The sequence below is a fragment of the Cyrtonyx montezumae genome, unplaced genomic scaffold (assembly GCF_038088225.1).
Source record: "Cyrtonyx montezumae isolate F1298 unplaced genomic scaffold, pur_monq_1.0 scaffold_11, whole genome shotgun sequence".
Lineage (NCBI taxonomy): Eukaryota > Metazoa > Chordata > Aves > Galliformes > Odontophoridae > Cyrtonyx > Cyrtonyx montezumae.
Window position 1 is genome coordinate 3,711,929 of NW_027071837.1, and position 15,329 is coordinate 3,727,257.

At 47.0% G+C, this 15,329-nt stretch overlaps 1 protein-coding gene across 1 annotated transcript in view; it reads right to left on the reverse strand.

Annotated features, from left to right (window-relative positions):
- The window catches only part of GPC3 (glypican 3), a 112,380-nt gene that overhangs the window by 45,091 nt on the left and 51,960 nt on the right, over positions 1-15,329 (reverse strand). Inside the window, exons 4-5 of the mRNA XM_065729810.1 lie at positions 3,434-3,567; positions 1,708-1,833 (exon numbers count right to left, since the gene is read on the reverse strand). Of these exons, the coding sequence (XP_065585882.1) occupies positions 1,708-1,833; positions 3,434-3,567 (260 nt within the window). The remainder of the gene's footprint in view (positions 1-1,707; positions 1,834-3,433; positions 3,568-15,329) is intronic.

Genomic DNA, 15,329 nt, shown 5'->3' on the forward strand with positions numbered 1-15,329 from the left:
TAAGGCTCAAATCACCTCCGAGATTCTAACTCTCATAGAAACTGAGATGAGTTCAATATCTCAGCACCCACTTGGCTTAAGTCAAAGGCTTTACATGAGCTAATTATCCAGCCAGGGCTTCAGCTGTGGGAATCATAGCACAGGACACTTCTTGTACACTGAAAATTTTGAACAACAGCAACTCATTGCCTTTTCTCCTTCCTTCTCATTTCAGCTTTTATTCAGCACAGTGAAAACACAGGCAATGCTCAAGGCATAACCTGGAAAAAGTCATCTTCACGCAGCTGGCAAGGTATTCCTTCTCACATGAGGAGGCATCATGTCTTAAAATCCTAAAAAAGAAGGTTAGCAAGCTACTAACCCACAGATCAACCCCCAAGGAAGGAGGACAAATTCTTGCTATTAAAGTTGGCCAACCTAGAGAAGTAAATGGGATGGACAAAGGACCACAAAGTAAAACAACACAGAAGAAAATGTGGGAGATGACACTTAAAGAAAAGCCAAAATACAGAAGACAGTGTGAGCAGTGCTGAGCCACCAGTAGAGTGCCTGGAGTCCCAAAGGCACATGCTGTGCTCCATCAGAGAAGAGGAAGGTAAGGATAAAGAGGAAACAGGGTGGTTCAAGGCTAAGCATGGGAAATGGGATGCAGTGGGAAGGCACTGAGCACGTCTGGCCCAGAGCTTTTAACTTCATTAACACTTAGAAGCTACACCAAGGATGTGAGAGGCAAACGGCCACAAGCCCTGTGGGAACACCAGCAAAGACCAGATCGGTCCATGTGGATCTCACACTGAGCTCAGTGACACAGCAGTGCCCAGGCAGCTTTGTCCATCATCTGCACAGCATCAGATAAAATAACAGCACACACCCATCCATCTCTCCACCATCCCAGGCACCCAGAGGGCTCTCAGGTCACATGTAAACCCAAGAAAGTGAGACCCCTCTCTGATGGCACTAACACACACAGGACAGACTACCATCTCAACATCCAGAAACTGAAACTGGGGATTCAAAAAGCATCACATTTCTAATGAAAAGCAGCAAGCTGGAGTCTGAATGAGGCCTGGGAGTTACACATCAGTTCAGCAGGAGGATGGCCATAGCTGCACCAGAAATTGAGACAGCATTCTCAGAACAGCTTGCAAAGTCAGTTCTATGCAACAAACATCTGCTTGGCTCCCCCTGGGGGAAAAGGCTGAATAAACACACTGGTGGTTGGGCTTACCTGGAATGCACCTGATTTTCAGGAATGCTCTCAGATTCCCTGAAAGAGATCCCCCAGTGGGAGTCCCAAGCACCCGGAGCACTGTTATGGCATTTTCAGCTCCACGTGAAACAGCACCATTGGTTAAGTTCACAATCTTATATGCTCAAAAAATGTAAACAAAACAAACAAAAAACCAAGACATTTGGATGCACATACCCACCCCAGAACCTCTGTTCGTGGCTGTGCTGAGCTGCTGCCTCTCATCTCTCTCTGGCTCACAGCAACAAAACCTGTATGTGGCCACAGGGAGAGCACAGAGAGCTCAGTGGAGGGCTGCACACAACCACTTCTCCCCTCCATGCTTTGCACATCGACCTGAGCTGCAGTGCAAGCAGATACCAATTCTGCCAAAGGCTTCTTAAGGCAATAAGCAGTGTCCTGGTCTGGATAAGAAATGATGAGCAGTGCCAGGGAAGGGGAAGGAAAAAATGATTCACCTCTCCACAACTTCTTGCCCATTCCAGCAAATGGTGTCGTTCTGAACAGCAGAGCTATGGTTGCAGATGTACTCTGGCAAGCTGCTGTAAAAATCACTGTGGGACTTCAGCTTCACAATGAGTTCTCTGGAAGAAAGGGGAAAAAAATTGTATCTCAGACCAAAAAAAAAGAGATGAGGTTGGTGACTTTTAACCAGCAAAAGTAGTCAACACAGTCAAACACAACAAGAGGGCAGTGGGGTACAAACAGACCACAAAGCATCAGTCTTGCCTGTGACCTCAAGCATCATCATGCATCATTTTCTGATGATATTAGGTCAAAGGATTAATCTGTGCTTTTCAGGGCAGAACTGTCCCGATTGGAAGGGATGCAGCAGGACCTCAGCCCACTGCAGCACGAGGGACACTTGGCCCAGGCAGGTCCCTTCCAGCAGCAGTCAGAGGGATCAGAGTGAAGGCCACCCCCAGGGCTCCAGCAGCAGACAGAAGTGGGGCACAAAATGCAGCAGACCTTGAAGCTTAGGTCTGTACCTTGCAAAAGAAGAGGTCACCTGAGGGCACTCAGCAGCTGTCACCAGAAACATCAGCAGATCTGATTAGGTAAACGTTGCACAGAGGATAGGAATATGAACGACAGAGACTCAAGGAAATCAGACTTGGCCTCACGACCTCCTGGCTGCAGTTCAGTACATTTATTCCTCTGACATCAGTTATTTCTCAGGAGGTGCCAGGCTCCCTGCATCCCTCTCCTGGAGTAGGGATTTGCTAGTGTTCTGGTGGGCTCAGGGTCTCCTCTCCAGCCCAAGCTCCCGGCTGCCAGCTGGGGGCAGACGAAACAAGGGAAAGCCTTGCGCTGGATTTTGCAGGCAGAGGTGGAAGCAGAAGCAGAGGGAACCCAAGCCCTCCCCCGATCCAGCACAGCACAGCCTGCCAGCCTACTGCAACCCATCTTCCCCTACTCACACCAATAAACGGGTTTGACTGGGGAGCCCAAAGCCCTTAAAAAAGGGTGGGAGATCAGATCCTCCTTGCACACATTTAAGATGTGCTTTGGCTCCTGCAGTCACATATTGCACTGTAAGGAGAGAGGGCCAACCCCTTGCTAAGCACAATGAAACTAGACATTATCCACTGTCCCACCAACCCTAAGTCAACTCACATCGTGTCCAGCTCATCCTGCACACCCAAGCAGCATCAGGAAGATCAAAGAGAAAAAAAAGCCTCCCTACAGCCCAGAGCTCTCAGCAGGGCAGGGAGAAGATAGGAGAAACTCCTTCATATCTGCAGGTATGAGCTCATGTGATTTGTTGCAGCAGATCTCATTAGGCTGTGTAGTCCTCAAACAACATCTCCAACGTGTCGAGACAAGGGAGGAATGTGAGTCCTGCTGCTATCTCATGGGAACCATATCAGGAATGTGGCTCTGTTGCTCCAAGCTAGTCCATCACAAGAAAGGCTGAGTTTGCCCTTTTCTGTACAGATTTTTGTTGTATTTAAGACAGCAGTAAAGGCACAATTCCTGCTTCGCTTTGAAATATGCAGTGAAAAGCTGTTTGTGTTTCTGAACTACTGTGAAAGAGTGCACAGAAATAAAGTCTAATAAGCCCACTGCTTCATCAAGTATTGTAGTGGACAGCCACCATTCCTACCTACAGTTATACCTGGGGGTATATTTGGTACAGCAGCGATGCTCAGGAAACCCAGAAATAGCATTTTGTGCACTCACCTCCTCCTGCTCGACAGCGTTTCTTCTAGCCCTACATGAGACACCTTCAGGACTTTTTTGTCAATGAAGAGGTCTTCAGGGTAATTAGTGGATCGATACTGCCTCTGCTGAGCGTGACCGCAGAGCCGGCTGACCTGGAACACACGAGCACCACAGTGTGAGGGATTTCAGGGCCATAAGTACTGAAGGAAGACAGCAAAGATGCACACTGCTGCCTGGAGGGTTAGGAACTTCATATGCCACTGCCTATCTCCACCAATCCCAGAGCTCCCAGGTCACTATCAGATTGGATTTAGGACTCTAAGTTACTTCTCACTTCACTTACAACATCCCAGTACAAAGAAAAAAAAAAGAAATAATTAGCAGAGAACACATCAATGTACTTGTTTTCCCTGCGAGCACAGACCCACTTGAGTCTGATTTTGAGGCTTTTTAAAGAGGTCACACATCTCACCCTGGAAGCTGAAGACACCCTCCCAACAGGGATGCACACACACAGCCTGCAGATCAGGACAGTGAATGATGGACTTCTTCCATGCACATCCCAGTGCCCAAAAACAATCTGTTGCCATAAGGATGCAGCCCAACTCTTGAATGAATACTCCTCTGTTTGGTTAAACTCAGTCTGGCAGGAGGATGCTCAAGATGTTCCCCATTACTTCTTTCCCCAAATTCAAAGCACCTCAGGGTATCACACTCCACTTTTCCAGCTAGACTGCAAGGAAACACCTCCCTTCAAAAAGCAGATTCTGAACCCCTCATTCTGCAGCTCAAAGCAGTTCAGCATCTGCAGAGCTCATGCTGCTGGTACCCAGGGACAAGCATCATACGTATCATTGCTAATTGAAAGAAAATCACAGCCTAAAATACAGCAAGCATTGCGGCTCCAGCTGAGTCATGCCATGGGAGGTCTTGATTAACAGGTCTCTGTTAATGACACAAATTAGGTCATTAGCATACAGATGATTCGGTAAGTGGCTGCAGTGGCAAGAATCCAAAAGACCTCATTAAAGTTCTCCTGCACAGCCGCTGCCCTGTGACTCCATGCCAGCTTCGTGGCACTGCTGCTGCAATCCCACTGCAGGTGGATTTGTGCCCATCTCCTTCTGCAGGACACTGACAAGGGACAGCAACCCCACCATGGCACCACTAAGCCAACCCAACGCCAGGAAACGCCTTCTAAACTGCCTAGAAAAAAACATTGTGACTGTTTAGCCCAGCTATCAACTCTCCAAACCCATCAACCTTTCTGCAGGACTTGGGCACACTTGGAAGAAGCTCAGGGACCACAAAGGCACCGCAACCAATATTGATTCACTTTCCTCAAGCCTCATTCCACCACCCACAGCCAGGCTTGTAACCAACCACTTACCTATAAAAACATTCCCAGCAGCACCTCATTGAGCTCCGTATCACAGCAAGGCAGCCAGCTGAACAGCCCTGAGCAGCACATCAGGGGCTAAAAGCACACCACTGCCCAAAGCTATGAGCATCTGGTGTGCAAGAAGAGATGGATTCCATTCTACTATACCCCACATTTGGGTGGGCAAATAAAGTGGTATTGTCACCTGTTCTGCTACCAAGAGCAGCAGTTTCTTTGCTCGGGATGCTATACAACACAAAGTAAAAGTGAAACCACGTGGGAAGCCAGGCACTGCAGTTTGTCTGTTGTGACAGGACAAGGAAAAATGATTTCAAAGTAAAAGAGGGAAGATTTAGACCAAATTGGGTAAATGCTTTTTGCAACAATGGCAGTGAGGCACTGGTACAAGCTGCTCAGAGAGGTGGTGAATGCTCCTGCAGACACCAACGTCAGGCAGGATGGAGCTGTGGGTGTCCCTCCTCGGTGCAGGGGAGTTGGACCAGATGGCCTTCAGGGGTTCCTTCCAACACAAACGATACTAGGAGGATGCATGGGATGCTGCACGTTTCACCCCAAAAGGTGCCCCCTCAGCCAGCAGAGAGGTCAGAAACCCCAAAGGGGAAAGACAGGGCAATCAGACACTGAGAGACACAGGACACAAAATGAGCAGTGACAAAGGCCCCACCATCGCACCCACATTCTGCACAGGAATGCAAAGCAGAGGAGAGACGGGAAAAGGTCGGTTATTTTAAGCAGCCATTTGTGATGATTCCCTTTGATTTCCCCCCAGCTCTGAAAAGCCCCCCTTCCCCCTTTGAAAGCGGCCTTTCAGCTGGCAAAGCCTATTGAACTCTGAGAGAAGAGCAAGGCCAGGATCAAGGCTTCTTTTTCTCAAGGATGCTGAAGCGTGCTGAATGGGAGAGGAGGGCCCAAGTGACAGCAGGAACAATGGCACCATCTGAGGCACCACTTCAAAAAGCAAAGCACCCGGGTGGACAGGGCCTCACGACCTCACTGCAGCTTGGGTTGAGCCCCAGAGCCAGACCTAGGCAGCACCGGGGCTTCACAGGAGGGTGCATGGGATAGAGCCCCAAATCACAGCCCTCTCACAAACAGAGCCCCAAACAAGGCAGCAGATGTAGTCTTGGCAAGCACAAAGTTGGAAAGTTTGGACAGCATGTGCAAGTTCTTACTTAGTTATTATTCAAGGACCAATTGACCTCCTCAGGAAAAAAAAACACACCCATGCGCAGCTCATCTTGCGAAGTCGCAGCCAAATGATTGTCACTTCTCAGTCAAAAATCCAGCTGGGATTTGAACGTTAAGCAAAGTGAGAGAATATAGAAGTAACAGATTGCCTGCTCATTTGCAGGGGCAGGATCGTGTGTGCGTTGGAGGGGGGAAAGGCGTTCACGAGCCATCTGCCACTGCCTGCTGGGCCACCAGTGGTCCTGGGACAACATCTCAGCAAGGCTGTTTCTATCCTTCCCCTTCTCTGCATCCCTGCTGCAACTAAGAAACACATGGACTCCATTTCTCAAGCTCTTCCTGATCATCTTTACTATTCTAAGGAGAGGTCTGAATTTTAGAGTCCAGAAAATGACAGTCCGAGATGGGACAAAGGGACAAACGTGGAATGCAAAGCACACTGACAGAGTGAAGTCAACGGATCTGTGGCTTTGAGTGCTGCCAGAGGCATCATAAGCACACACAAGTCCTTATCAGAAGTATATTCAGTGTGAAATAAGACTGCAACATTCTCATGTCCCAGAACAGGCTGTAGCTTGAAGCACTATGCTACCGAAAAAGAATAATAAAATGGCAGCACAGTTTTCAGATGAAATGGGTAGGGCTTTTTGGATAGTTTTCAAGAGAATCAAAAATTGCTGTCAGGGAACACAGGACAACACCCTCCCAAATCCCCCAAACATTTACAAGTGCCTATCACCACTATTACTTCAACAGCAGAAGCTAGGTTTCCCTGCTCCATCTCATTAATAAAATTGCTAATTCCTTGATTTCAGCCTCCTCCAAGCAAGCACAATCAAGTATGACACAGCCTCCCACTGACCAGTACTCACCCCCCACATCCACCCCATAGCCTCAGGGCAGCCCAGCCTAGGGATGTCCCCAGGGCAGAGGGCAGCTGGCCCCCACACCCCAGGGGCCGGGTAATGGCTCTGCCTGGGGAGGGAGCATTGATCAGAGAGGAGCACAGGGAAAACCCTAACGGAGCACCATCCGCCCATCTCAGCTCAGTTAATTTAAAGGTGCCAAAGGACTTGACTCGCAGTAGACACTTGGGAATCACAGAACAGCTTGAGTTGGAAGGGAACTTGAAGCCCCTCTTGTTCCAACCCCTGCCAGGGGCTGGGTGCCCCCCACCAGCTCAGGATACCCAGGACCCCATGCAACCCGGCCTTGGGCATCTCTGGGATGGGACACCCACAGCTGGGAAGCAGCACACGTGTGATGCCCCACACCAATCTGAGCACCACTTTTACGAGTGTGAGCACTCTGAAGTTAATCCCCTAGAAGCTGTCTAGGAGAAAAAATTAAAAAGGAAAGCTAATCATCTCCCCCTTGGAAGGTGAGAGTGCACCACACAAGCTGGATACCTGCTGCAGCTCCCCATCCAGACCACAAGCTCCACTCTAAAGGACAGCTTCCCATATCTGACCTCTGCTTAAACTTTAAGTAGAGTTTCCATTTGTCTTCTCCATGAACTCCTCTGCTTATAGATTCATTCTCCAGGAAGATACAGCACTTTTTCTTTCTTTCCCCCCCCCACCTCAAGGGGATGGCCTCATTTTTAAAGATTTCCTCCTGCAATCTTCTCCACTCGCTGCAGTTCACATATGTCATTTTATACCTATTTCTGAGTTCCCTTTGGGAGAAGCTGCGCATTAAACTGAAAAGCGATTAACTACTGTAAGTGATTTCAACAGAGCCTCGGAAAGGGCGATTTGCCACAGCACGCAGCTCCGCTCAGAACAGACCATCAAAGACCTTGAGAAAACACAGAGGAACCCACAAAGCCCTGAGCATCATCCCACACAAGAACCCACTTCAGCCACTTGCCCTGAGAGCAACAGAGCAGCTCTGTGCCACAGCACTGCCTCCCCTCTCCTTATGGCTTTTTCACAGCCCACTCTGCTAAATGTCACACATATCATCAGCATTAAAAGCAGGGGACGAAGGCTTTCTTTATCTCCCAAGTCACTATAAAAGTGAACCTGAAGTCTATTACTCAAACGCTGCGACAGAAATCAGCTTAATTAAATTCTAAAGGGCTTAAAACAAAATAAACACAGGGATGATGGGGGATAGAACATAAACTTTTTAATAGTAGTAACCAAGCCCATTTGCTGTTTCTACAGGTGTAATAAAAATGCTAATATATGTTAATGTTTAGTCTGTGGTTAACGTTTTGTCTTGTTAATTTCCCCAGGGCTTTTATTACTGATTTAAATCTGCCACACCGCTCGAGTGATTGCACTGCTTCCACGGCCCACGGCCCACTCTCAAACCGATTCTGATTAACAGAAGTGGATAAACACTTAGCTCAGACAAACCTTCTTCTATGCTTGTAATCATTATACACATTTTGTCAGGAGAATGTGAAAGAGAATTCCCCACTCCCTCACTCTTCTCACAGCAGAAAATATGATTATGGGCATGACAGTGAATCTACAGCCCTTTATTTTCGGAAGCACGTCATTACGAAGTAAGTAACGATCGCTGTGGTTTCACACGCCTGAGCAGAAACAGTGTGACAACATAGATGTCTTCTCCACACATTTCTCTAACGTTCCTCATTAATAGAGAGCTGCTGTTAATCAACCCAGCTGCATTACAACCCATTATTCAGACATCACCTTGCAAGGATTACATAAGACAGCCTCCTGCCCAAGCAGCCGGAGCAGCAGGGATGGCAGGGAGCAACCTGCCCTCCACGCTGAGCAGAGTACTGTTCAATAATGCATTCCCTTTAAATAATGCAGCACTATAACGTGTAAAATGCACAAAAACACTAATGCTTAGAATAACAGTGCCTGTCACACCAGCATGGGCAGTGCTGGGGGACCCCTGCAGAGCATTACCTGGGGGCCATCAACTCCAGAGCCCTGTGGACCTTGGGGGCATTGAGAAGAGGTTGGTAAGAAGGAAACACAACCATGCACTTCATTTTCCACCACATCCTCCACTCAGAGCAGAGTGCCACGAGGCTCTTTGCAGGGGCTCAGTGCTGCATTAGGAATGTGGGCGCCTGGGCGGACCCATCTGCACCCCAGCTCACATAGCGGGCTGCCACAGCATTCCCATTGCAGCGTAGCACCCTGTTCCCAGCAGCACCCAACACCCCATATGCACATAAAGCAGCACACCACACCCAGCTCCCACCCTCCCTGACCCCACTCCTCTGCTGCGCCGATGCCCTTTGCTCAGAGGAGCCATGACCTCCATTGGAGCAGAGCCCTTCCAAATGTGCATGAAATAACACAAACAAGATGTTTCTCCTTTCTAGCACCGCCAGTATGCAGTGTTTAATCCACCAGAGAAAGCTGCTTTGTGTTTAAGCAAAAGGCTGTTTATTGTTATTTATAGGTAGAGAGGAAGTTGGACTAAATGATCACAGTTGCTCCTTCTGCATTTATAATCCACGACATGCAATTAAAGCACGACTTTTGAAGTCAGCGTTTCCCTCCAGTGTTTTGTTCATTCCATGTTTAACACAAAACAGAGTATTTGTTTCTTACAGGCAGACCTGGGCAGCAGAGCACAGGGCACACGCCGGTGCTCCAGCACAGCTAACAGTAGGGATCAGTCAAGCAAAAACAAAAAACCAAAAAAAACACTGGCTTCATTTTCAGCACACACTTATGCAGTTTTCCCAAGTGGAGACATTTCCTGGAACAGGGCCCCACAGCACACTGACATACCCATTATGTTTTTAAGTTAGATCCATGCAGTGTGATGTTTCTTAGATGACAAAACCTCGGCTTTATTCCTGGAAAGAGGAGCAGCCTTGCCTGAATGGTGAGAACACAGCAAAGGGAAAACACAACAAAATAAAAACAGTGAACCAGGCCAACCCAAGTCATTCTGAGGAGCAAAACTCACTGTGCACACTGTTAATACTCACACCACCTCTGCTGCACATCCCAGCAAGACCCTCCTGTTGCAGAGAGGGTTATCTTCTCCAGCTCAACAGGCTGAGAGGCAAAGCAGGGAATTGGTTTGTGGGATAGCCAGTTTTCCAGCAAGAGCTTCCCAAGCTCCTTCCTGCATGTCTGCCTGCTAAAAGGCAGCATAGGACACACACAGGAATCACAGAATCAGTCAGGAAGAGATCTCAAAGAACATCAAGTCCACCATCCCACCGTGCCCATAACCACATCCCTCAGTGCCACATCCCCACACTTCCTGAAAGATGAGGGCTTGAGGCACACGAGGAGTATTTGCTATTTTCCTTCACTCCATTAATAGGTTTCCTTTTCAAATTTCTGTGGATTTTAATATCATACTCCTTTTTTTCGTTGTTGTTCCTTTCTGTAGTGCTGTAGGCAATCAGAGAAATAAATTCCTAGCCAGCTTAATTCAGAGAGGAAAAACAGGTATCTGCCATCAGTCTGCAACATAAGGCAGCAACCTGGAGACAGCCTAGCAGAGGTTATTTAAAAGCAGTGTCAGCCGGGTTGCAAATGTGGTCAATATCCACTGGTCCAACTTGCTCCCTACAGCCTCAAGCAGCAATTCAATTATTCTTTGAGAAATACATTGTTGAATAATTAAAAAGTTACTGCATGACATTTTTTCTTTAACCAGACTGATTCAATTTGGTAAGTATAAAGCCATTATAATGTGTCAGCTAGCAATTAGCTACTGTACACTGTTTGTTCTTGAATATAATCTTTGGGTAGAAGGGTAATATTCTTGGAAACGCAGCATTAACTTGTTTCTCAATGACTTTAATATGGCTCTTTTCAAATTACTGCTCATAAAATCTCAGGGAAGAAAAATCTACTGATGATATCCCATCTCCTTAATTAGTTCTCTTTCTATCAGGAATCCAATAGCAAGTACAACATTTATATAAAACAGAGCACACCAGGCTTACTGCTAACGCTGCTTTAACTGGCGATATCAAAGCAGGTAACAAAGAACAGCCATCCCCTAATCCATGTGGGTCTGTGCTCACAGGTCTATGCAGCTTGTGAGATCTTTACTTCAATAAATCCTTGCCCCAAATCCCAAAAGGTTTTTACACCCCAAAAAGTACTTCTTGCTTTGAAACAGTGCACACAGCAGAGCTGTGCAGAAAACCCCTCCAACCCCAAAGCAGCCGGTGCCCCCCAGCCATCCTTAACAGAGGGCCATAACCACACTGGGATGTAACTCTCCCATAGGAAGGACCCCAGCAGCCACCTCTCCCATTCTCAATAGCAGCTTCTGCCAAAGCAACAAGGCTGGAGGCACTGAAGCTCACCAGATCATCAGTGGTTTTTAAGCTGCTCAGCTTCTCCCGCAAAGTAATAACAAGCACTGGTTTTCCAGCTAAGCCCCGAGCACCACCAGGACACACTGTGGGGGGCATGGAGGCCCCTCCAGGAGCACCCCCCAGCTCAGGGGTGAACAAGGCTGTGCCCACGGCCACGCCACAGCCTCCTGGGGCAAAGCCTGCAACGGAAGTGCAGCATTCGTTAATGGCAGAAAGTGGTAAAAATCACTCAGCACAGCAGGGATTAGTTGCAGTAACATTAATCCATCCGAGGCCAATGAAGTGCTCAGGAAGACCCTGTGTTCATTCTTTCTTCAAAGATCTTGTTACTCATCTTTTGATTTCTCAGTTTTGAAGCTACTGGATCCATATTCTTTCCCCCCCCCCCACACCTCTCCCCGACAGCAAATTCTGTCTAATCCAATTAAAGGTCAGCAAAAGATACAAAAAAAAAAAAACAAAACACCACAGACAAGGTAAAAAGGCTCCTATTAGACTTTTGCCTGTGATAAAGGAATTACACTCTTCCAAAGACAAATCAGGCTTATTGAAAATGTAAATCATTATAAACATCTTTATAGAAAATATCTTCAGGGCTTTTCCTTAGACTTTGTTGTAACACATCTTGCTCTTACATGCGCTGTGGTTAATACAATTGAATTACAGAGTGACTTACAGCAGTAGATTAGGTTCTGCTTGATTGAGAATATCTTTATAATGGAAATCGGTGTGCACTTTTAACCTCGTTACAATGCTGCCTTATATGTCTGATTAATATATTAAAGCAACTCATTCCACAACGGGCTGTTTGCAGACAAGTGGAACGAATCTGATTTTTAATCACAACACCTTTACTGATGTTGACGAACTGATGGCTGGAATTTGACTGGCAGAAGTGAATTCTACTTCATATTTATATCCAGTGATTCCAAAACAAGGGGCAAAAGCATCGGATTGGAACAGATCAAGTAATTTCACTGCATTTTTGCACATCTTCACTTTTCACTCACTGTGCTAATTTCCACAACTCAAAGAGAGAAAAAAACCTGCAACAAAGCTCTTTGTAGAAAGCACTCCTTGAGTGCTTTCCAGTTCCTCAGCAGTGACATTCAACAGCAATGGGCTCACCTAGGATATTACAAAAAAGAAATCTTCTCAGAAAGAGTGGTGAGGTGCTGGCATAGGCTGCCAGGGAGTGGTGGAGTCACCTGCAGGTGCTCCAGAACCACGGGGATGTGGCACTGAGGGATATGGCTCTGGGCATGGTGAGGTGGCCTTGGGTTGGACTTCAGGATCCTACAAGTCTTTTCCAACCTGTATGATTCTTTAATTCAGAGCAATTTTTGCCATGCAAAACCTTTTGATCCCATCTGTTCTGAGCTCCTGGTGCCATTTTGCAACAGCTGATAGTCAGGGCCACCCCAGTGCCACATCCCTCAGTCCCCACCATTCTCAAGCAGCTCTCTGCTTCCTGGGCTGCTCACACAGAGGAAGGATGGTGGAAACACCAGCACAGGCCACTGAAATAACAGAAGAAATAGCTGCTCTGGAGGGCAGTTGCATGAGGTTGATTTGTACCGTGACATAGATCAATATGTGCTAGAAGTTAATAAGCTTTAGAGAGAAGTAACTCAGTCATCCCCATATTATCATCAGAAACTACTGGGCTCACTCACTTCATTCCTCTGCAGGTCAGTGCCTAAGAGCATCATCTCTACCACAGCAAAAGAGAATTAGGTGTGAAAATTGATTAAGTTAGAAAGATATACCTGCATAAAGAATCACTACATTCACCAACTGCTGGTTGGATTCCTCTTTTTTCACCTCTTCAAACAGAAATAACTCTGCTACAGTGACTGCAGGCTATCAAGACAGCTTTTTGCAGCCTCTTGCTCAAATGAGCCTTTCACAGAATAATGCAGTTAGCAGCAAACTTCACCCTCATGCATAGATCTGAGCACAGGACCTACACCCTCAGGAACTTATTAGTGGGGGAACCCAAAAGGTAGGGATGGAGAAGGGCTCTGGTTTGCTCTGCAGCAATGCAAAGAGATCAACAGGACACCTTGGACAGCAGTGGACAGCTGAAATACTGGCCTCATCTCTTTGCAGTTCTCTTGCAGTTAAACATATTGGTAGATGCTATCTTTTGTGCCCAGCACCTCAAAGCTACTTTATAATAAGATGTAAAAATGATACAACGCACAGCTCTGAGCGCATACTGCACGCTGGCAGAGAATTCAAAATGAAGTGGAGTACTCATTGCAACCCAGAACCTCATTTTCTGTGTTGCAAAACAAAATGCTGCTGCTCTGCCTGGGTGGCTCTGGGCACTATTTCTGCTTTGCAGAGGACCACTTTTAAGTTTCTGTTTTGTTCCTGGCACATTCATCAGCATTGCTAATGGGGACTTGGTTACAGTTGCACAGAAGCAGCACTCACGGGAGTTACTGTCACTGGAAGTAAACTCAGAGCAGCTAGCATGAAGGATGCCCCAGGAATGACCTCAGATGGAGTTCCTGGTGGAAGCTGCAGTCCTGGATAATGAGGCCAGAAGAGGGTTTAGCACAAAAAAGTGTAAATATATGGGTATTTTTGAGCATGAGCCTGGCACTGTGAGGCTGAGTAAGGATGCAGTCTCTGTAAAGGAAACTGAGCAGAATACATAGTGCAAAAATTCTGGATGAGAAGTGAGGGAGTCACATCCATGGGAGTGATCCTTGGGCATTCTCCCTGATTCCTCACTTAGCACAGAGGGCGCTGACTTGTCTGAAGGAATGTTCCAGAATTGAATAAAAATACAAAGCAATGCAATTAATGCTGTAGGAAGGACTTCCTTAAGCCAGTCCATCTTGCCATGCTCCAGCACAAGCATCCTTCTGGTAAACCAGATCTGGATCTCTGAAAGAAGCCTGAGCACAAAGCTGACTTGACTGAGAAAAGGCAATGAGGAGGTTCAGCATAACACTCAGTTTCAAACACATCTCCAGCACCCCAGACCATTGGGAGGAACAGCAATGCTTGCCACAGGTGGCAGAAGCCCCAAGATACCCAAAGGGGCTTTTCTGACGCTGTGATCTTCGGTTCACTCTGAAACTCATTTTTTCCTCACCTCAAATCCAATTATTTCAAGTCCTTGTGTTATATCCTTGACTATTACCCATTTATTATAAAATGAGAGCTTGAAACTTCAAAGTCTAAATCCCAGAACCTGAGGAGCAGAAACACTCATACACGCCCTCCTATAATACATTCTGGCTTGGGCAACACGAGCACCAGCTCTCTCCTTTACATCCCAAGCATCCCACATGCTGGAAAAAGGAGAGAGAAACCGGGCTGTGTGCAGTGAGGAAAGCAGTGTGACACAGCACAGCTGTATAATACCGTCATTTCCAACAGTTAGGACAGCTTCCTCTGCCAGCTCTTAGCACTGATGTCAGGGCATGGCAGGACCAAATAGATATCTAAATGTCTAGGGGACACCAGATGCACAGCAACAAATCACCCCCTCTGCTCAAAGAAGAAGCAGGCCAAGTCCCAGTATGCGCAAACAGGTACACAGAGCTGTTAATTAACCTGCACAAATCTGTGCACTTCTGCTGACTTCAGCTGAGAAAAGATGTAGGGTGTCCCACCACGTGCACTGTGCTCACACCATGCCCAACATGGCATCTGAAATGAAGTCAAGCCAGGCTCAGTGGGAGTCCTATGCTATTCCCTCCCATAAAATGCTGCAGCCTTAGAAAGCTCTTTTTACGGCACAGACCATAAAGTTGCCACCAGCTGTGTGATCTGCCTCTGACTGAAGTCAGTGAAAAGATTCATGTGAGCTTCGGTGTGAAGTTAGGTTTGGCATCAAACACATTGTCAAAGGATGCTCCCCACTCTGCGGGAGGAGGGGGCACGGCCAGCAGCCACCCTCTACTTTTAATTTAAAAAAATAGAAAAAAAGCATCACTGCAAATTCCACTGAAATGCCACAACATGCCAGAGGCTAAAACACATCCAGTTAAAAGAACAGAGGAAAAGCA